The sequence below is a fragment of the Nylanderia fulva genome, unplaced genomic scaffold, assembly GCF_048542155.1.
Source record: "Nylanderia fulva isolate GAGA-0341 unplaced genomic scaffold, ASM4854215v1 Scaffold2, whole genome shotgun sequence".
In the NCBI taxonomy this organism is placed as follows: Eukaryota; Metazoa; Arthropoda; class Insecta; order Hymenoptera; family Formicidae; genus Nylanderia; species Nylanderia fulva.
In genome coordinates, this window is record NW_028190263.1 from 1,760,800 (window position 1) to 1,782,875 (window position 22,076).

A 22,076-nucleotide genomic window follows, 5' to 3' on the forward strand; every position below is an offset into this window, starting at 1 on the left:
TTATCGTAACTATTACCGTTCATGTCGAACGATTCGAATTTATTTCAATCAACATCATATACATTATATCTCAACGATTTGATTTTGCCATTTGCGTTACCTTATGAGTTTGAATCAGTTTCTAATGTTTACATTTTCTTTCTTACTTTCTAAAAATACGACGTATCAGCACTAATATCTTTTATTTATTTATTTGTTGCTCTCTATAATGTTCCCTCAACAAAAATTCGACGAGTAAAATATTCGAATAGTTCGGTCCCCTTTTCATACCGTGATAGGATTAAATCAGAGCTGAGAATTGCAATTTTCGGATCAATTTTCAATTGCAAGTTGATATCCGTCGCTTTCGCTCGCTAGAGTCCCTTTAATAAACTCCGGGGAGAGGGAAGGCAGAGTGGTTATCAACTATCGGAAAATCGGCTCGAAACTTTCCAGTTCTGGATTAAATGAACGCAGAAATAATCGAATCGCTAATTCGAGATGTAACAAAATTGTCCGCGAGAATAAATCTGTCGAGCTTTTAGAACAACTTTCTTCTTCTCGAAGCAACGATTCGAATCGATTCATTTGCTTCTTACACATCGATAAGTTTATATAGTTTACAATATATTCGCCAATTTATTTTTCTGCCCCGTTATTTTATTCGCGATGATCGGTCTTTCGCTATTCGGAGATTAACGAGAGATTATCAAGGTAAACGATTCGGTCAGCTCGCTCGATATCATAATTGATATGTGTAATTTAATCGAACATACAATCTCTCTCGCATTATATACTTAGATTTTTTTAGGAAAAGAACGAGATATTATAATCATTTTCGTGCGCAGCCGATGGCTGCTCTTTCGCAATGTTTATATAAAATAGTCGCTCTATTGTATACAAGTTATAGTCTTCTAATCTAATTTACATACAGGACAACTTAATCGAGTTACCGTAAAACGCTCAAAATATCACATATCACTCTTGGTGGATCTAATCGTTAACGTAGGAAAGAATTAAAGGTGCGCGATATTCTAAGAAAGATATGTAAGAACATATACTCGATAAGAGAGAGAGATAAGAGATATGTAACAAAATATCTTGTATATTTTAAAATGTCTCAAATATTTTTTGTAATATATTATTCGTAAATTGTATATGTATGTGTTGTAAGGTTCTCTTTAGTAATTATAGTAAAACTCTAAAGTAATCCTTTTTTTTCTCCATACTTGCTAGAGACATTTAATATCATAGATATGATTATTAATTATCCAAAACAGTGGTGCTTTATTTATGTTTCATGTAAATATACAAAAATATGCCAAGTTTGATTTATTATACGAAAATTAAAGCGTATCAACTTTTCGAGATAAAAATAATTACTGTACATTTTAATGGAATTTTTTATGATATTTTATTTGTATCAAATAATATGTTGATACCGTTTGGAGTTAAAATCATGATATAACGATTGTATTTTTTGTCGTATATATATTTCACATGCGAGAAAATTATGAAATGTACGCAGAACACGCAAGTTTTGCGTACGTCTGTTAAGTGTGTGTATGTATGTGTGTATATATGTGCACGTGTGTGCATATATCTACGTATTGCTTTGTAAATAATCTCTAGTACCTATATATGTAGGATGCCCTGTATACGAAATATCAAATGTCCTTTTAATAGCAGACTAATTTCGAGTCAAGTTTCTCTTACATTTAGCCAAAATATCGAAGAAGGTCATCATTTTTCGCAAGTTTTCAATTTTCTCCGTCGTATAACTTTAACTAGGCCTCAAATATTAAAATGTTTAATCTTTTAATTCTAGTTAAAATAAACCAAAAAATATTTTGTAAAAACTTTAGCTGGTGAAAAATCCTTTCTTTTCAATAATCTATCATTCGAAAATTATTGACATTTACGTTGAGGAAAAAATCGGTTTCGAATTGGCCAGAGGGTTTGCTACTAAAAGAACATTCGACGACTTTGTTTTGGGATATCCTATTGTATTGTATATGCGAAATACGCATACTAGAAGACTACGTTGCGTGTGTGCCCATCGCGCATAATAATATATAAATAGATCGAGGTTGGTCCACTCACTTGTAAATATGCTAGGACATAATTGTTCCACAATATGCATCTACCGCTTTGACTTGACATAGACACATTGTTCCGACGATTCTATATTTGAATGTATAATATTCATCTATAGATAAATTTCTCATATAATTTAAAGATTTGGACTTGATTAATATATATTCGCTAACTTTGATTACGAGTATTTCGAGTCGAAATCTTTGATTAAAATTAAGACGAGCGTCGAAAGATTGAAATGCGATATGGTAAATTGGGAAAATTGGCGCGTTAACTCTCAACGTAAGAGATATGATTTCGGGAGAATTCAAATTAGATTATTTGGTACAATGTTAGTAGTAGAATTAATTAAAGGATTTTAGCGGACTCGAATGATAAAGAGTCTCCTCCGTCCTTCGGGGCGTCAAAGTCCCCTTTTGTTTCGCAACTTGGAAATTTAGTATGGCAGCGGATTCTGAGGAGAGCATAGAAGAGCGTTGAAAAAAAATGGGAGGAGTATCGAGTGCCACTAGAGAATTCTTGCTGAGGGGTGTAAAAAGTGAAGCTGAAATTCCCTCTTTTCTTTATCCCCGTGCTCATCGTCCATTACATCGTGTTCATTATGGTGCGACTTCTTAGTAATTTTCGGCATTAGAGTCTCGAGCTCCTGCTCTTTGATTGTCACCAGCTATATGTTAGAAGTTTTGTTTCGAGGATATTTCTCTCAAAGTAGGACAGGTTTAGGCCTCATATTAGGCCTTGACGTGTGTTCCGGCGTTATTGTTGCGACAATTTATCGTTATCAGCTATTTTTTGTAAGGAATAATTAAAAGAGAGACGTGCATGCTAATGATTAATTAATGAAAGAGACTGTAAAAAATTACGATAAATAAAACGCGCGTAATAATAATAAAAACCATAATACCAAGAGCAAAAATTACGTTGAATAAAGACGTGATATATCATAGTTTCAATAAAAAAGAATGAGCCGCAACTTTGAGCTCCGTCGGGAATAAATTATCGCATATATAGTTGAATACAGAATACTAAAAAATATGTTTTTAAATGGAACTTTTTCTAGTACATTTACGAACCGAATTTCTGTTAATTTCCTATTGTTTTACAAAGTATATAGTCGGAATTATCGTAAAAATATCGGTGCGCATTAATGATTTTCACATATAATCGAAAAAGAAAAATATATATATATATATTATCTTTTAATTAATAAAAACGAATTGTACGTTAAACATAATTAGTGCTCGCGGCGCAGCACAAAAATCTAAAGCCACTACGAAAATAGGACGATTGTCGGTCTCTGTTGCTGCTGCTCCATCGGTGCATCCTTCGTGTTCCGTTGTTCCGATTGATTTTGTTCCCAGTGCTATGAAGTGCCACAGGTTTCTCTGCGAAGAATCAGAGAGAGAATCTTATATCTTTAAAGTCGTTATTTTATCGCGGCCTGCACGTGCCTTTGCCTAAAGAAATATGGAAAAGTTCGAATTTTTTGAACATTTTTTTCGCAAATTTAAATAGAAAATAGTTATATTACAAAATAATAACACTAAATCACGATATTATATATGAGAACCGCAATTTTCTTTTTTATAAAAAAAAAAGATAATATGTTTTGGATCTTGGGAGAAAATATGTGAGGAACGAAAGGAAACAGATCACTCTTTCTTTAGCCACTGTTGAAAGGACGATTTAATTCCGACGTGACGATCACTATAAATTGCAATACCATCGACGGAATCTTCTCGGATAACACCTGTCGGTTACGACAGGAATATTGAAATTCCGCGTGAGATTGAAAGCGTACAAGGATAATCTCGCGAGGTTTGACGTAACGCGCGCGAAAGGGGAAGGATATCGATATTCATATTAATCCTAAACAGCACGGATGTATAACATATTCCGCTTAGATAAGTTCTATTTGTTATCTCACCGGACTATATTTATCTTTTCAAATATTAGAAAATTAATTTCGCTCTTCCGTACAAGTCCGTCTATATGTCGGAATCCGCGAAATATGCATATTCGAGTATTTCGTCCAAATGAAATGCGAAATCGCAGAAATTTTACATAAATCAATTACAATTTTGTTACAGATTATAATAGAGAAAATTCTCTCTGCTGCGGAAAAGCTGTGAAAAATTTCGGACCGCTGATGAACAATGTGCAATTCTGCCCAGTTTTGCGTCACAGAAAAATTGGATTGTGTGTTGTAGCCTTAACGAAGAATATCGCGTTAACTGCGGCATCGGATTAATTCAGCGTAGCTGTGTTAACGTGGAAACGACCGAGGGGAGAAATCAAGTAAGTGGCGATTGTACGGCAATTCCGTTCCTTCCTCGGCGTCGCGTTTCTAGCCTAGAGGAGAGAGCTATTCGTTGAATTTCTCCATTTCTGAGAGCGACATGAGGCGACGAGGAGGATTGTTTCGCGAATATTGTTACGCGAAATCTGTGCAAATCCATCTCTCACGAGAGAGAGAGTATATCGCTCTCGTCGAGCGATTCTCCGGTTCGCGGGGATAAAGTGCTCGCTTTATCTCGGACGTGCTTTTCGGCTGCCACGACTCTCTCAGACGAGGGGTTGGCCGCGTTTTTCTTTTTTTCTTTTCTTTTTTTTTTTTTTTTTTTTACATTTTCCGCTTTCCGGGATCTCCTCATTTTCTCTCGCGAGCGAAAACCCGATTTCGTCCGACTCGCGACCTTGACCCGTATCACGGTTCGCTGTCAAACGCTGCTGGCTGCTTTTCCTCTCGATAACCGAGCCGTGTCCGCGCGGACTCGTTGCGCCATTTGACGTGCGTCCCTTGCCTGCCTCGGAAGCTGGGAGTTGCACACACAGTCCCGCCGACCTTGCTCCCGAACCTTGCGCGCACCGTATCAGCCTCTCCTATTAATTACTAATTTAGCCGCGAATACGTTTGCAAAATAATGCTCCCTCTTCCACAGCGCGACGTGCGTTAAGATCGATTAAAATTTAATCCCTTGTCGAGCCGAAAACCATTATGTGAAATGAAAATTAGGAAGGAACGAAGGGCATTTGCCGTTTTTTTTTTTTTTTCATCGAAAAATTGTGCGCATAAAATTGCAGTATTTCTTATTTCGTATACAACAAATTTGATGAAAAAGAAACATCGTTGGTCTGATCTAACATTTTTGACGTGAATAAAATTTCATTCGGAGATTTTAATATAGCGCATACTTTTGCGCTTTATTTACATTTATACACTCTGTTATTTAATTATGTAGTTATTACATGTTTGTAATAATCGAAGAATTTCTGAGGTAAGTCCTTTTTTGTTTTTTACACCTGATTTTATGTTAACTATTAGCCAAAAAAACTTTGGTTAAGAATATAAAACTCTTACCACTTATATGTTTAATTATGACACAAATTAAAATCCCGTATCAAAAACGCGTACTTTTTATGACTAAAAAAGTATACAACATTGTTTTTAGCCACCGACAAATTGGCAACTTGAATGCAGATAAGCAAGATATGAAAACGTTTATTTCGCGTGATATTGTTCTCATAAATCCTGAATTGCATGGCACGTAAGCCTTTTCCTTCTCTCTCTCTCTCTCGCATTCGTTAGTCTGATTCGTACTATAATAAATATAGATCGCGTTCTCTTTATCATAAGTGTATGCAAACTTTAGAAACCATCGGTGTCTTATAACTTTTATTTTTTACATTAGTATTTTGGTTTAATTTTTCCATATTAAATATTAAAAGGTGACACCGAAGATGCGAGTAGCTCTCCCTCTCTTAAGTTGTGCAAACAATTTTATTCACTCTGCCCGAAATTTTACATTCTCATTCGTGATAAGAATTTTGAGTGCTTTATACTAGGGTAGAATTTTCAGAGCGATCTCACGTATCTCTCGGTGAATATCACATTTATTTGTCATTATTACGAGAACATTTGGATTTGAAGCGCTTATAGGATTATTCCAGACCCGCAGGAATGTCATTAATTACATTACGATCATCTCCCGAATATAATATTGCGCTATTGTTCCCTCGTTCACGTTGATTTATGAAAGAGAAACGTAGTTTAATTTCTGCTTAAACCGCGTCTCGTCTCATCATCCGCTCTCTCAACCCTGTTCTCCTTCTCCCTTCGGGTTTCGCGCTAAAGTCAACTGCCGCCAGCGCAATGGAAGGCAATATTTATCGAACAAGCGGACGAGATTGTTTTACGAACGACAGTCTAGATTTGTTGGCCGACGAGCAGTATTTTTCCTCCTCTTCTTCTCGCCCTCCTCTCGCAATTTTTGCCCTCTGGCATTTGCCACTTTCTCGCTCGTCACGCTTTCTTCACGGACCGCGGGGGATGCAGGTCGGACAAACGGATTTTGCAGAATGAGTGCGTCCTTGACCCGTATATCATCGGGGTCTAAGGTCAGACGACAGGGGCGTTTCTCTCGTCCTGCGTCCACTATCGACGCGACCCTATCCGGGGTTGGGGTTCTATCACGTATCAACGATATGCTGGCAAAATTCACAATTTCTCTTCCGTCTCGCATATTATTTGTATATCGATCTACTATAATATTCTCATCCCGTCTCGTTTCAAGATCGAGAGAGAGAGAGAGAGAGAGAGAGCGCCAAGTCTTTCCGATCTATTTATTTCCTATAATTTTTTTCTTCTATTATTAGTATGCTTTTTGCGTTGCAACGAATAAAAGTCGACATTTACCCAACTTCGGGAAGCGTGATTAAAAAGAGCAGAGAGGTGAAAGAATAATAAAGAGTTAGAAATCTTATTTTCGCTATGTAAATCGTATCTACATATGTAGGTGGGTGTTGTGCGTTTATGTGTATGTGTATTATGTAGGTATGAGATAAACTTGCCTTTTTTTCTTTCTTTTTTTTTTTAAGAATTGCGATTGATACATTCGTGAGGAAAATTATTATTGACTATATAGGCAAAGGCCTCGGGAAATACGAACGAAGATGTTGGCGAAATTGTACCCGTGTCAGCCTCGGATTGGGGCATGAATTCTTGCAGTTCCGATATCAGCTGACCGATCTCTTCCGAATCCTTTCGGATGCTGCAGAGCTCCTCCTCGTTGAAATCCGGTCTGATCTGTTTGCATAGGAGGATCTGCGAGACCACGTTGCCGATATACGAGGGACCGGCGCGGCTCTCTGTAACGCGATAACGGAAAAAACTGTGTCGTTAGATTTTTGACGATGTCGTTAAATTCCCGGACATCTCTTTTTTCATCGCGGACGTACCCGAGATATTTCGGGCAAAACAGAACGCAGGGGAATAATAATCACAGTTTTCTATCACCAATGATAACCGAAGCGATGCACCATGTTTCAACGTGACTCTAGGGTATATAAAAGTGCATCCGGTGTGTGGTTTCTCATTTTTCTTTCTTTTTTTTCCCCGGCGAGATTTAAAAAAGTCGGTATGAACTTTAGCACGTGCAGTCAAGAGAGGGAAATAAACGAGCGCTTGGAGTACCTTGTAAAGCGCTAATATCGAAGAAATACATAGTTGTAAATTATCCGAAGTCTAAAAGTTCTGCTTCTCTTAAGAGAGACGGATCGCCTCGTAATTTACTTGTAGTTCGCGCAAATGGTTGTACGCAAACACCTGATTTAACGCGATAACACTCGTATAAAAGTTATCGTTATTTATCTTACGGTTTTATCGCTGGCAAATAGAACTTCTCTCTTCCTCTCTGTCTCTTTCTCTGTGTAAAAAATGATGCATGGTCAGAAATTTTGAATTTATCGAAATGCATAGCGGCATCCAATATTACAACTGTAGTAGCGATAGTTTTGAGAGTTACGATCCTCTATGAAATACCATGCCGTAAATCAATCTACCCGGTCCTTCGCTCAAAGCGGCCGCAGAAATTGATTTAATGTTACGCTTCGCAAACCGATAACGTGCGACTCGATTCCAATGATAACGCCTTATTTATACCCGTTCTTATAGGACATCGGAAACGAAAGTTTTTCCTCTTTCGAGTTTAAGTTAAAAATATCTAGAGAACGACAAACGACGTAAATTATAAACTTTGTTTTGATCGATAAATGCTAATTTATTTTTTGTCGAGATTAAAGTCGAGGCAAGTTGTGTAACGATTTATAAAAAGATTCGTACAAAGAGCTCCCCCGTACTTTCTGTTCGTATTTTTCCTGTGTTTTCTTTAAAGAAATTTCAAAGATGATTATATTATCGTAGCAAGAAAAATGTTTATATGATAAAGTGTAACGAGACTCACCGTAATATCCGGACATGTCCATGGGTACGATTCGTATGAGGTTCTTGCTCTTGTGCAGTTCGCGTAGAAATAATTGCACCACGTAAAATAATAGCACTAAATTCGGACTGTCCACCGGTATTCCGACATCCATAGCGCTGTAATCAAAATACATATTTCCCATAAAGATTCTCGGCTGTGCCTGCGGGATTAGTAATGCGATACAAGAGAGATGTAAATCAAATTTGCAATATATTATCATTTTCAAATTTTACTCGGAATAACATGAAGGAAGGAAGGAATGATATTTGTTTTACAAACGTAATTCTGAAATGGAACGAGTTCCCGAGAAGTAAAACTGCGAGACATCACGTTACTCGGAGAATAAATCGCATCGCAGCGAGAGATATGAATTGCTTTAATGACTCTTCTTCCGCGTCGGAGATGCGATTTTAATGGAAAATACCTACATCCGATTTCCGTCGCTTCGTTCGCGGTCTTGCGAATGGTTTGCCGAATTAATTACTATTAAAAACATAATTACCAGTGCGCTTAAGCGAAGGAACCGCAATGTACCCACTAGTGACGGCCTCATTAACGCGCACACCTTTCGTAAACGTGTTCAAGTGTTGACACGTCGCGTTCCACGAGCAACACTTCTTCTTTTTTTTTTTCTCTCCAGTTGGAGTACATTTTTCTCTTTTTTTTTCTTTTTTTCGCTACTTCGCAACGTGGTGGATGAAAACGTCGCGGCATTCACCACGCGCTCACGTAAGAATTTTCAAGGACGACGAAATGAGAATGATCCCGTTGGAGCGGTTGGGTGATTCTTAGCTCTGATGATGTATTATCTTGCGACGAGGAGGGATAAAAACGAGCGGTAAATGTGCCGAGCAAATATTACTCTCTCTCTCTTCCTTCGCGAGGTTTTTTCTTTCGCGAATAATAAATATACGTTGCTTGAAATTTATCTAAAGTAGTGAAGAAATTCATCAAGTATTAATACGCCGCGAAGCGTAATCCGATAATCTCGCGGCATAAGAGGACTCGGACCGGTAAAAGGCCGCAGGAAAATCAAGTACTCCGATTAACTCGTTTTACGTTAATTACCGTATCGGTCCAGCATTGAACGTTCTCCTTGTGCAGAAACCATTTCGGTTGGCTTCCGGTTAATGAGATTTCAATTAACGTGCGAAATAGATTGGCGTGACCGAGGGCAACCGACCTCAATCTGCGGATGTATTTGCTTCTTATCGCTACTAAGGCGATTTCTCTTCTTTTTTATACTAGCTACACCGGTTTTTATTATTTTCATCGTGTTGTGTTAACAAGACAAAATCCTTGGCTAAATATATGTTCAGGATAAAGATGAAATTGGACCGTGAAAACAAGGAAACATATAACACAAAATGAATCTATTTCAGTTTGTTGCATTTCGTGGCGGCAATAAACTATAGGTAGTATAGGAGTTCGGATTTCAATATCGCGGAATTTAAATTCCTTTGCAAACAAACTCTGGTTTATATAGTTTTTCTCTTCCCTCTTTCGTACAGTCCCTTTACTCTGTAGTACCTAACTATTTGCAACCAAAGGAAAGAAAGCTATCGATTTCACAGATTAGTTTCTCGCAAAAAGTTAAGGGAGGTGAGTCAAGGAGCGGATTTCGTTAAAAAAAACGCCACTCGCAATTACTGTTTCTTTTTCCCTACCTTTTCCTTTGCTTCTTCCTCTCTCATCCTCATTCAGTCGCCTTTGAATAATTCCTTCCGGGATTTTGCACACCTTAATAAAAATCTAAATGTTTCACGGCTTTTGTGTGTTTTTTTCGAAATTTTATTGTATACACAAAGATAATTAAGCGTTATTATACATTTACATAAATGGTCCAGCAGAGAGCCTTTATTCAGATAAGTTTGTTATATCCCCGCATTGTTATTCGAACAGTATAATTCGAGAGAAGCTTAATCGCCGAATTATTTAACGCACGAAACTAAAGATAGCCAAGTTTCGCGAGACTTGGCGATGCGAATAGTTGCCTGTATTTCATTTTCTTCATTAATTTACACAGCGAGCTTCTCCTCGGTTAAAAGTTTCACTCGAAAGTTGATCAATTATCTCGATATTATTTATCGAGCCTGCAGCCATATATAAATAGTATAGACATACCTACACGACGCGCACCCGTGATTGAAAAAATAAAAAAACGCAAAGATTCCGTGTAGGATCAAAATTGTATGAAATATCCGGTTAAATATACTTCCGGGGGATGAGGGAGAGAAAATAATTATTCGCCGCGAAATTGAATTGTAGCGCTTAAATATGAGACACCGAGCGTGCAAACGGGATTTTCAATGAGCAACATGTTTAATTAGATTGCCGTGTCGAACAGCTATCGCGCGTGCCGCGAATGTGCATACGCATCATTTTATTTACTTCGCTTAAGCCGGATCATCGTGCGGCCGCTACGGAACGATAATTATTGCTACCCCTCCCCTTCAGCGTTGTTTATCTCCGGTTCGAGCCTGGAATAACGTTGCTACGTGACCAGCATTCGCATTTCCTCCGCGTTTCATTGCGTTAATAGCACCTGCCACGGCGACGAGGTTCGATTGTTCGCACGAATTACCTTTATCATTATGTACGTGTTAATTGTTTATTAATTATTCTTCAAACCCCCGTTTGTCTCTCTATCAGGATTTTTTTTCTTCGATTTGATTTCGCATTTTAAAAGACGAGAGAGAGAGAGAGAGAAGAGAAATTCTCTCAAGATAAACCGTCTGTTTGCCGATGTCGCATATTTGCATAAAGTTTTCTCGAGGTGCGAGGTACAATCAATCGATTGCCTTTACGTGCACATTCGATCACATATTACATACATATACATACATATATATATATATATGCACATCCATCGGTCGTTCTCGCGCAAAAAACGTCACGAATATTTCGTGCGCCGTATCGCCGCGAAACATGCAACTGCATCGATTATGCAAAATACACGCCGATGTTTTATTCGCGCGACCTTTTTTCCCAGAGATGAAAAGAATAGTCGTTCACCGTCCGGGTTCACCTATATATTAATCTGCGATTATACGAAAGGGACTTTCTTCCTCTCTCTCTCTCTCTCTCTGCTTTACTTGCTTTTCAAATTTCAAATGCGATTGCACGCGAGTCTTGCAACTTTTGCATATGCCAAGATATATATTCGGAGATTGTATAGTATCTGTTTGTATCTCGAAAGTTCTTATGGCGATTAAATTATTGATGAGAGATTTTCCCGCAAAAAGATAACACGTGTATTCAACTATATTGTCTCGACCGCTGGATTTAGAACTACTCTCTTCTCTTTCTCGCTTCATGTTAAATTCACACTTTTTCCCCTCTCTCTTTTTATATAATTTTTTTTTCCATTTTATTTAATTTAATTTGGAAAATAAACTCCAGAGTTATTGCATTTTCATTTCTCGTATATTTTATTGGCAATTTGCCATATTCAGAGAGTGTCTTGCTGAAAGCCGTATTTGTCCAGTTGTCCGAGTCGGAGTTTCGGTTTTTCGAGGGTGAATCGAGCGCGTTCGCAGTCTCGAATTTTAAATTGCAAACGGTTCAATTTCCGCTCGGGGGCCATGTAAAAGCCCCGGGAATACATATGTCTCGCGCGCGCGAACTTTTACACGTTCGTTCTCTCGGCGTAAGCGTAAGAGTTACAAGTCGCGCGCAGACGACACGAAAACACAAACAAGGAGAAACACAATACTCCCCGGCATTAATACTTGATCGACGTCGTAAGCACCGGCGGCACTCGGGAGCGGCAAACTTTCCTTGCTATAGAGCTCTGCTAGTGCCACCGCGACCTGGATCGAGCGAGATTGACGAGGCACCACCAGCCCTCCCGACGCGTATATATTTGACTTCACGTAAATCCTCGCGTTACATTACGATGACGATTCTTGTCAGGTGTCTAAAGTCGAGTAATCGAGTAACTACACAGACAGAGACAGTTTTCTCTTCAATTTTTACCCTCAATAATCGTGGGACAACGTGGTATCGGAAGAATTTTATTGGGGTTTCTCTGATTAATATTTATACGCTGAAAAAAAATATTTATGTAAAATTACATGATTATGCTAGTGTTTTTCTAACGCAGCATAATCATGCAATATTGTTGCTCCTTATATGGAAGATTACAGATTATATGTAATTTCATATGAAATATATTCTTAAATATTTTCAAGATTAAAAATATTGCACTGAACATGGAATTATACATAGAAAATGCTATATAGTAATGTACGTATAAATGCTGTAAAATAATGTTATAAATAAAACGAATAAATACTTATAAAATAAATGGTCTAATAAAGTAAAAATAGTAGATTTAAAATTACATATAATTTTTGCATAAAAATAGTAATTTTACTTAATTTTATATATTTTTATATTAATATGTATTTTTACTTTAAAAGAAATGGAAAAATAAATTACAATGATAGGCAGGTAATTTTCCAATTCTGCACAAGTAATTTCCAGGTAAAAATACGTGGATTTTTTTCAGTGTACCACAAGATACAAAATACAGAGTGTTAAAACAAGGTTTACATATTTTGAGAGCAGGTATATTGATCAAAATAAAAAAGAAAGATCTAATGAACCTGGGTCCTACAATTAATATCTTTTACCTACTCTCAACATATGTAATCTTATTTTTTAACATTCTGTATGTTCGATTAATTTTACTATGTACGTAGTAAAATTCACTATGTAAATATGTATATTTTTTATTGCGAAAAATATTAATCAGAAATTCTTATAAAATTCTTTCAATACCAATATTTTTACACGATTACTATGATTTTTAGAATAAATTCTAACAGAAAATTATCTCTGTGTAGCTATGATATACATATTATTCACCATTTAATTTACTCTAATTTAGTTAACATTGAAAAATCTTACTATGTAATATTAGTATGATTATAATAAAATTTACTATGTACATACATACATATTAATATTTTTATTGTGGTAAATATTAATGAGAAACTTATAAAATTCTTTCATATATTGTCCTACGATTACCAAAATTTTTATAGTAAATTCTAAAAGAAAATTCTTTCCGTGTAGATTCGACGAAAACCCTCGATATTAAACAGATGAATATTGTGATGAAAATAATACACTTGGCGAAATCCTGTACAAAGATAACCGAAGAAAAATATGAATTAGATTATGTCTCTATATACCTGAAATTGAGCTCTATGGTAGGTAATATTTTTCCCCCGTAAAACCATTAAGTTTGTGATTCGAGATTGCAACGCGGAGATACATTTTATTAGATTCCCTCGACGGAGATGATCGCAAAGTCAATCGAAAGTTTTGGATGACGGAAATCTTGCGCGAAACCGATGATAAAGGGCAACCTCCAGTGGCTTCGGCCAACAGCAAACTTACAGAATGAAAGTTATTGAAGAGGCACGAGGTGATGGCACGTGACGCTTTTCTCACGACCGTGATTCTTGGTGGAAAGCATTCAGTCGTTTGTGGCGGTCTATCTGTGACCTGCATTGTGCAACGGGGGATGACGGAAGCGATGGATAAGAAATTGAGGAAAAGTTTTTCTCTCTGTGTCTCGTCGTCGTCGTCGTCGTCGCAAACTAGCTTGAATCCGGAGTTTAGGACGGCGAGGAACCTTGTCCTATATTTTCGACGTCGTTCTCGTTAATCTCACGGTTTACACTCGCGCCCCTTTTCTTCGTCGCATAGGTCAAAGGACCGCGTTCTCGTTATCATTGTCGGAAAAATTGCACGAGTAGCCTCGACCCTTACGAACGGAAGAAGTGCACGGGAGCGAGCGAGGAAAGAGGCTTGAAATTACAAGAGGCAGGGAGAATATATGTATATATACGATCGAGTGCGTTAATTTCCTTATTGACTTAAACGCGTGATAAATGTGTACATACATACATGTAGTCCATTTCCCGAACGAATTAACGCATTGATCGAGCACGAATGGTTTGAGCGTTTGTACATAGAATGGTTTGTGTGTTCGGTGTATTAAATCGAGTTAATGGCTTCGAGTGCATTAACGAGAATACTATATATCATTGGAGAAAATTCGAATAAAACCCGAGTCAACAGGTTTTCATTCTTGCAAAATTGTTTTGACGAATTTCGAAATAATTATAATTCTTTATGATTTCCTAATGAATGTTCAACTTACCTCTGCACATGAGGCAGTACCAGTTGAGAGGTGCTCTTGCAAGCGTCCACGCAGTTTCGACGTAGCCTTCGTATTTTCTCCCGTAGTTCCGGACAATCGCGCGGTTGCCCGATATTAATGAGTAGATCCCGAAATTGTGCTACCTGGCTGTTTATGTCCTGGATTTGCTGAAACGCATGAAAAGCGAAACTCGCAGTCGGGGTTATCCATCGATTGTCCGATTAGGAAATAGCGGAAATAGCGTTGCGCAAATATATACGCGCTCCTTCTCGTGAAATGTAGGTTGTGTGTGTGTGTGTGTGTATATATATAGGTACCTATACAAATTTCCATTATATATTCTCTCGATTATTGTATTATATTTCTCTCTCGTTGAGCAATTTTCCTCGGTTGTCCAAATATATATCCGTATAACAATATGTTTGCAGAATATATGTACGTTCGCCGCATAATTCGACATTCGAGGAGTATTATTAAATAATTGAAAGCGACAGATAATGGCTGCATCGTCTATAGTTTATGAATCGATTGCGTCGCGAATAATAATAATTATTCGCCCGATGTGATTTACGACCGAACGGGGCTGGAAAATTAAAAAATAACGTTGCTTCCAATCCCCAATCGCTATTATTCATAACAAAATCTGATTACTCAGGCAAATTTATTAATTGCAAAAGTGTTTAACGCATATAATAAATATCTATTAAGTGTCTTTTGTTCAAATGTAATGAAACGAAAATGAGAAACGACGAATGGACAAAGGGTCTTTAAAAGCAAAATCGGAGGGAAGAGACTCTCCCCCGGAACGGATTAATAAAATTTCGACGGCGCCGAAGAATCTGCGAATTATGTTGAATTCGTGAGAGTTTCCATCGGAGAACGGAGAGAATATTTTGTCCTGCAATCGCGCGCGATTTTACGATTCCAGATTACGATTCACTTACCAGGAACACCGTTTTATCGGCTTTCTCGGGCTTGTCGGATTTATCGTCGTGATGTCTGCTGGTCGATGGTGTCGGGGAATCCGTCATCATCTGATCTTGTTACGGACAGCTCTCTCGCCCAATGGTCATCACTCGACGCAACGATGACGATGATTTCCGCGAGCATTTCCGGTCTGGGACGCGCAGCGAGCTGGCCACGCGGTGGTTCGCGCGAAGAAACGCATACCGGAAGTCGGCCTCTCGAAGTCGACGGGATATTATTAATATTGAAGAGGCGCGGCAGGACGCACCGATAATAATCGCCGCAGTCGCAAAGTGTACTCGGCGCGCATTCCCGCCACGTTTTCTTTTTCTCCTTTTTTTCTTCTTTCCTTTTTTGTGCCTTGCGCTGGTTATTTTTACGCGATCAATCCCGCGTCACTTAAAGCTGGCTGATAATAGGCTTATCGCTCTCTCTCTCGGCAGTAGTAGTATAGTCATCTCTCGGGCACCGGAGCGGTGCGATCGCCGCAGCGTGCTCGACCTTTTCCCCTCGTGTGCTTTTTCAAAGACTCGTGCGACATATTCCGATCGGATGTGCCGTTAATAGAGGATATCGCGCGTAGGACACCTTTTTTCGCGTTAAACTTAGAGGATTTTCAGTCGGATTCAATTTTCTTATATATAGTCTTCGAGGAGATTTTGCTCGCCGATTTCTATACCACGAGATGAATGACCGACGTAAGTTTGCAATTCGCAAACAAATTTATGTACCTCGTTGAAAATGTTCTGATCAAATTTGACGCGTGTCAAACGAAGATATCCGACATCACATCTTTTTTTCTTTTTTTTTTTACTAGCGGAATTTAGGTTTACGCGAATCGCGACGATGATTGACGACGTCGCGCGGCAACATCTCGACGTCGCGTTCTCATTATCATCTGCGATTATATCTACCCTTTCATGGACAATCGCGGATGGAATTTCGGCACACGATCTCTCGCGATGCAGTCTATGCGCGACTCTATTTTCCCCGGTTTCACGGCATCTCTCGAACCTCGGACGATCACAGAAGCGAACGAGAGGGCGAGGTGATGCTATATTCTGCGCCGTAGCAACACACGCGACAGACTAAAACGTGGGTTTCGCCCTCGAGCTCTTTCACTGCCGCGCGCCACCCTGCGCCGAGCGCGCATGTCTGACTCGCGCTACGGCCTTTCCACTGCGATCGTCTTCCGAGTTTCGCGCATTCTCCGCCAAAAATAGCCAATTTGTCCCTTATTTCGTAACGTTAGCTCTAAAGCAGCGTGATTTGCTCGGCGAACAAAGCTAGGCTGCTCGGTCCATCAGGAAGACAGAAGTGATTTTTAAATATATATTATTATGAAAAAATGTTTTCGCCCGACTCGCGCTACGGCTTTTCTACTGCGATCGTCTTCCGAGTTTCGCGCAAAAATAGGCAATTTGTTTCTTACTTCGTAACGTTAGCCTTAAAGCTCGGCGAACAAAGCTAGGCTGGTCGGTCCATCAGGGAGACAGAAGTGATTTTTAAATATAGTATATTATTGTGAAAAAATGTTTTCGCCCGACTCGCGCTACGGGTTTTCTACTGCGATCGTCTTCCGAGTTTTGCGCAAAAATAGGCAATTTGTCCCTTACTTCGTAACGTTAATCCTAAAGCAGCGTGATTTGCTCGGCGGGCAAAGGTCAACTTGCCGCCACAAACTAGGCTGATCGGTGCATTAGGGTGACAGAAGTGATTCTTAAATATATATATCGTGAAAAATCGTTTTCGCCTGACTCGCGCTACGGCGTTTCTACTGCGATCGTCTTCCGCGCTGAAAAAGAATTTATTGAATCCGAAAAAATATTTATTTCAGTACCTTATAAATCATTTATTTGAAATTAATAATATTGATTCGATGTGAAAAAATATTTATTTAAGAAAATCCTTTTTAAAACAAATTATTTATTTCAAATAAATGATTTATTTGGTAGTATATATTGAAATAAATATTTATTAATTTAATAATCTTTTTCAGAGTGCGAATTTCGCGGATTCTCCGCAAAAATAGACAGATTGTCCCTTTGCTTGATAATGTTAGCTCTAAAAATTTCGTCGAACTTGAACAAAGCTTAACTCGCCCCCACAAGCTAAGCTGGTCGGTCCATCAGAGGGGGACAGAAGTGATTTTTAAATATACCATGAGAAAACTTTCCTCTTACTCTTTAAGAACTAAGTTTTCAGAAAAACCGAAAGTCGGAAAATTAGTAACTTTATTTTGTTTCAAACTTGCACAATTTTCAGTGACATGCTATTTCATGGATCGATGAATTCGAGTTTAATTGTAGCTTTTTAATGGAGAGGTATAACTTCAAAGAGAAATATATAATTTTAAAAAATGATTAATTTGAAAAGTTGATTTTGCAAATGTGACATTTGCGTGAAATCGCAAGTCTATTAAACAATGTATTGATTGTTATGTTTGACTGTCTTTTGGGCATCTTTCGGGCAGCTTTATTCTTCCCTAAAGTATTGGATAAAATATAAAGCATAATGTTAGTTCTTTTAATGCACAATGCTTCGTATGCATTATAAACAATCTACACGGAGAGAATTTTCTCTTAGAATTTATCCTGAAAATCATGGTAATTGGGAAAGAATTTTACAAGCTTCTTTGATTAATATTTACCATAAAATAAAAAAATATTCTTTGATTAATATTTACCATAAAATAAAATATAAAATAAAAAATACTAATTTGTACATAATAAAATTAATCAAACATATTTGATATCTTATTGCGATAGATGTTAATATTTTTATTGTAGTAAATAATTAATCAAAGAAACTTTTATAAAATTCTTTTAGTACCATATTGTCCCACGATTACCATGATTTTCCGAGTAAACTCTAAGAGAAATTTCTCTCTGTGTACCTCTGCAATATACTTTTAGTCCTGAAACATATACAATTCTATTCCAGAGCGTGTCGCGTTTCGTCGAGCCACTTTACACGAAGCGTGCAGCTACTTTGTATGCCATAAAGGTATATCGGCATAACGCAATTTTGATACCTTAATTGATCGTCGTTGCATCCCGATAATGTTGCACTGTCGATGATATTTTCGTCATGCTCGCGTACCGCACAAGCCACTCTTCTACTTCGTCTCGATAAACCTTCGGCGATATTAATACCTTTTTAAGTCAAGAACTCGAACATTTTTATAAGTTAAGTTAAAATCTCTTTTAAGTTAAAACTCGAATAAATTTCTGCTGCGCATACCGTTGAGTATGCCGCATGTGACTTTTTCGCGTATGATTGTAAAACTCTTTGAAGTTCACGGAAAGTTCTTTCATCATTTCTTACGGCAACTGTTTGGCTTCGGAACGTCAAAGGAAAATTTAATTTTGAACAGCTCCATATTCGAAATACTAGTCAAGATGGATCGATAAAATCCTATTAAAAATGCACAAATTGAAAAATCGTATTAATATTATCCTTATAAAGAGAGAGAGAGAGAGAAAATATATATGTATACATCATTTTTATGCAGAGATAAATTTATTCGCGCAAAAAAAATGACAATATTACATGAATAATAAGTGTAAAATTGCACAAAAATACTAAAAATGTATAACATTTTTATTATTGTTACGTTACTTCCGTATTTATTATTCACTAAATTTTGTAATTTTTTTTACGGTGTACCAGCCTCTTGCTATTTTGTGACAATATAATTCAGCTGCAATTTTATTAGCTTGTATTTACGCGTTGTATCCTCGACACGCATTTCAACGTTGAATCATGGAGCGTGTGCACACGACAGGTATACCCATACCTGCATTATACAATTATATAAATTGACAACAAGCAGTTAATGGCCGAGTTGTCACCGTCGTTTGCAGCGTTCGACACGATTGTCGAATTATTATATTTGATTACGATTCGAAATTGTTGGACTTTCGCTATCGAATTTAATTGGCGTTGATGTGAATATCGAGTATATATATATACATGGAGAGAATTTTTTCTTACAATTAGAATTTACCCTGAAAATCATAGTAATCGTGAGAAAAATTTTATGTCTCTCTAATTAATATTTACCACAATAAAAATAATTAATATCTACCGCAATAAGATATCAAATATATTCGATTAATTTTACAATGTACATATTAATATTTTTATTGTGATAAATATTAATAATGAATTAAAAAAGAGAAACAATTACAAAAGTCTTCCAATAGCATTATGTTTCACGGTTACCATTATTTTCAGAGTAAATTCTAAAAGCAAATTCTGTGTAACGTCGCGACATCATTTTTTGACTCGAAAACATTGATGTCGGAAGAAACTTGGTGCGAGAACTCGTTCGACGAGTCTCTTATTAAGCGATCCCGTTTACTCGATCGCTTTTTCCGCCTCACTGTTTTTCACCGTCCTGTCTGCGACATCGTCCAGACGACGTAATTGCGCTTTTTATCCATTCGATCTTTCTTCTTAGACATCCTCGTATCTCGCATTCTTTCCGTTCACCCTCTCGAGTCTCGTCAACCCTTGCCAGCTTCGCGAGTCGCCTTTTTTCTCGTACTCTCTCCTTCGTGTGACAGATTATAGGGTGCGCCGGAGCGATCGATTGTCTTAATAGAGATTAAATTTAAAGCCTGTCGTCCATCCTCCTTTTTCCTTCGTCCCGAGACACTTAATGCTGGAAATGAAAAGCTTGCGCGAGAAACAAACGACAACCTTCTCCTATAAATTTTCCGCCAGACCTCGCTTAGAAAATCCATCGTCGACTTGGAGCGGATCCGATCGAAGCTCCAGGACACGTTTCCGTCCATATACGTTACATGACACATGATCCGCGCATCTGCGGTTTGCGAAGCCCGGCGGGAAAAGCCGGATAAAGGGGTTTCGCGGAGCTGATACTGACGAAGCAGTCCTTGAACAAAAGGGATATATCGTGGCATCGCGAGGGGCGCGTAGCGGCTAATGGTCGCAAAATAGCCGGTCACGTTTCACCAAATCGACCTTTCCATTCCGATTCCTCTATGAGCGATTCTAGTAATCCAATACGTCCATCCGTATTCGAGGACGATCGAAATTTCGTGAAAAAATTAGAGACCTTCTAAGAATCGCGCGCGCAGCTTTTTAAGTCACAGCCAAGAATATGTAGCTTCCATTCTCGGTACGATCGATAGCGCCTTCTCAAATTACTTCCTGACAATGGCACCTAGGTACGATCACCGGACGATTCAATTTGTCGAGGCGTCCCGTAAAAGAATCATCCGTTGTATGTAAGGGATATAGGACTCTCGGATAATATCTCGGATAATCCCTCCAGGATATCCGGTAATTTTCCTTTGGAGACGCAAAAAAGTTATAAGATATATACATATATATATATTTTTTCAATGTTAACTAAATTAGAGTAAATTCAATGCCGAATAATATATCACTTAGCATAATTACACGGAGAGAATTTTTTCTTAGAATTTACCCTGAAAATCATGGTAATTGAAAGAGTTTTACAAGTTTCTTTAATTAATATTTAAAATTAATCGAACATATTTTAATATATACAAATTATCCATGTCTATTTTTCTGTTGCTTTAATACACATATATACACAGAGAGCATTTTCTTTTAGAATTTACCTTGAAAATTATAGTAATCAGTGGGACACTAGTATTGGAAGAATTTTAAGAGTTTTTCTGATTAATATTTACCACAATAAAAATATTAATATCTACCACAATAAAGTATAAAATATGTTCGATTAATTTTACTATATATACATATGAATATTTTTATTGTGGAAAATATTAATCAGAGAAACTCTTATAAAAAATTCTTCCAATATACCATATATTATTGTCCTACCATGATTTTCAGACTAATAAATTCTAAGAGAAAACTCTCTCTTTCCGTGTACCTAATCTTTCGTCATAAATGTTTCTAAAAATGGTTCTTGCTCCCAGAAGAGGGTCTCTACTTATTATTACTGCAAGAACGGCGCGGTTACACGTTAATCCACTACCTATCGCAAACGTACGTCGCCCGTATGTTCGTGACAACTCTTAACTGCCTCTTTAATGATTCTGTCGTCGTTGAGAAATCGTTAGTTTCTGTGGCGAACGGCCGCGTACGACGTTACTTTTGCGAGGCGACCCTAAACGGATTACAAACGCGGCTCTCTCGCGGAAAATTATAGGTCCGTAAATTCCAGTTTCACGTCGCGGCTTATCGCGCGCAACGCGAAAGATCCTTTTTTCCCTCTCTCTCTCTCTCTTTCTCTCTCGTCGGTCTCGTGCGAGATCCTTTCTTGCGACTTTATATAATATAACGTCGCGCACTCACGACGCACAAAGAGGGTTTATTTTACCAAGTTTATTATCTACGCGATCGTATAACCGCGGAAGATTTGCGTAGGCACGCGATAAAAAAATTGTAGCAAAATCTCTGAATAACTCCGTGTGTATGTAATAATCTCGACATATATATATATGTATATATAACGTTTAGGAATATAATATCCTAACGTGGATTTAACGAGGCTGTATTTCTAGAACTCCCACTCTCTCTCTCTCTCTCTCTCTTTCTTGGTGTATAATCATTATTATTACAGGTCC

The 22,076-nt window shown here is 37.7% G+C and overlaps 2 protein-coding genes across 2 annotated transcripts in view; one reads left to right on the forward strand and one right to left on the reverse strand.

Annotated features, from left to right (window-relative positions):
* On the reverse strand, window positions 1–16,592 carry dcma (syntaxin-like domain-containing protein decima). Its single transcript, XM_029321628.2, has 5 exons — window positions 15,462–16,592; window positions 14,518–14,684; window positions 8,319–8,455; window positions 7,048–7,224; window positions 1–3,461 (listed from the first exon to the last, which is right to left on the reverse strand). The coding sequence occupies exons 1-5, from the start codon at window positions 15,549–15,551 to the stop codon at window positions 3,301–3,303; spliced, it is 732 nt and encodes a 243-aa protein (XP_029177461.1). The 5' UTR covers window positions 15,552–16,592; the 3' UTR covers window positions 1–3,300.
* The window catches only part of LOC114945392 (limbic system-associated membrane protein), a 20,993-nt gene continuing 15,070 nt past the window's right edge, over window positions 16,154–22,076 (forward strand). The window contains exon 1 of the mRNA XM_029321624.2: window positions 16,154–16,181. Coding sequence (XP_029177457.1) covers window positions 16,169–16,181 — 13 coding nt within the window. The 5' untranslated portion in view covers window positions 16,154–16,168. The remainder of the gene's footprint in view (window positions 16,182–22,076) is intronic.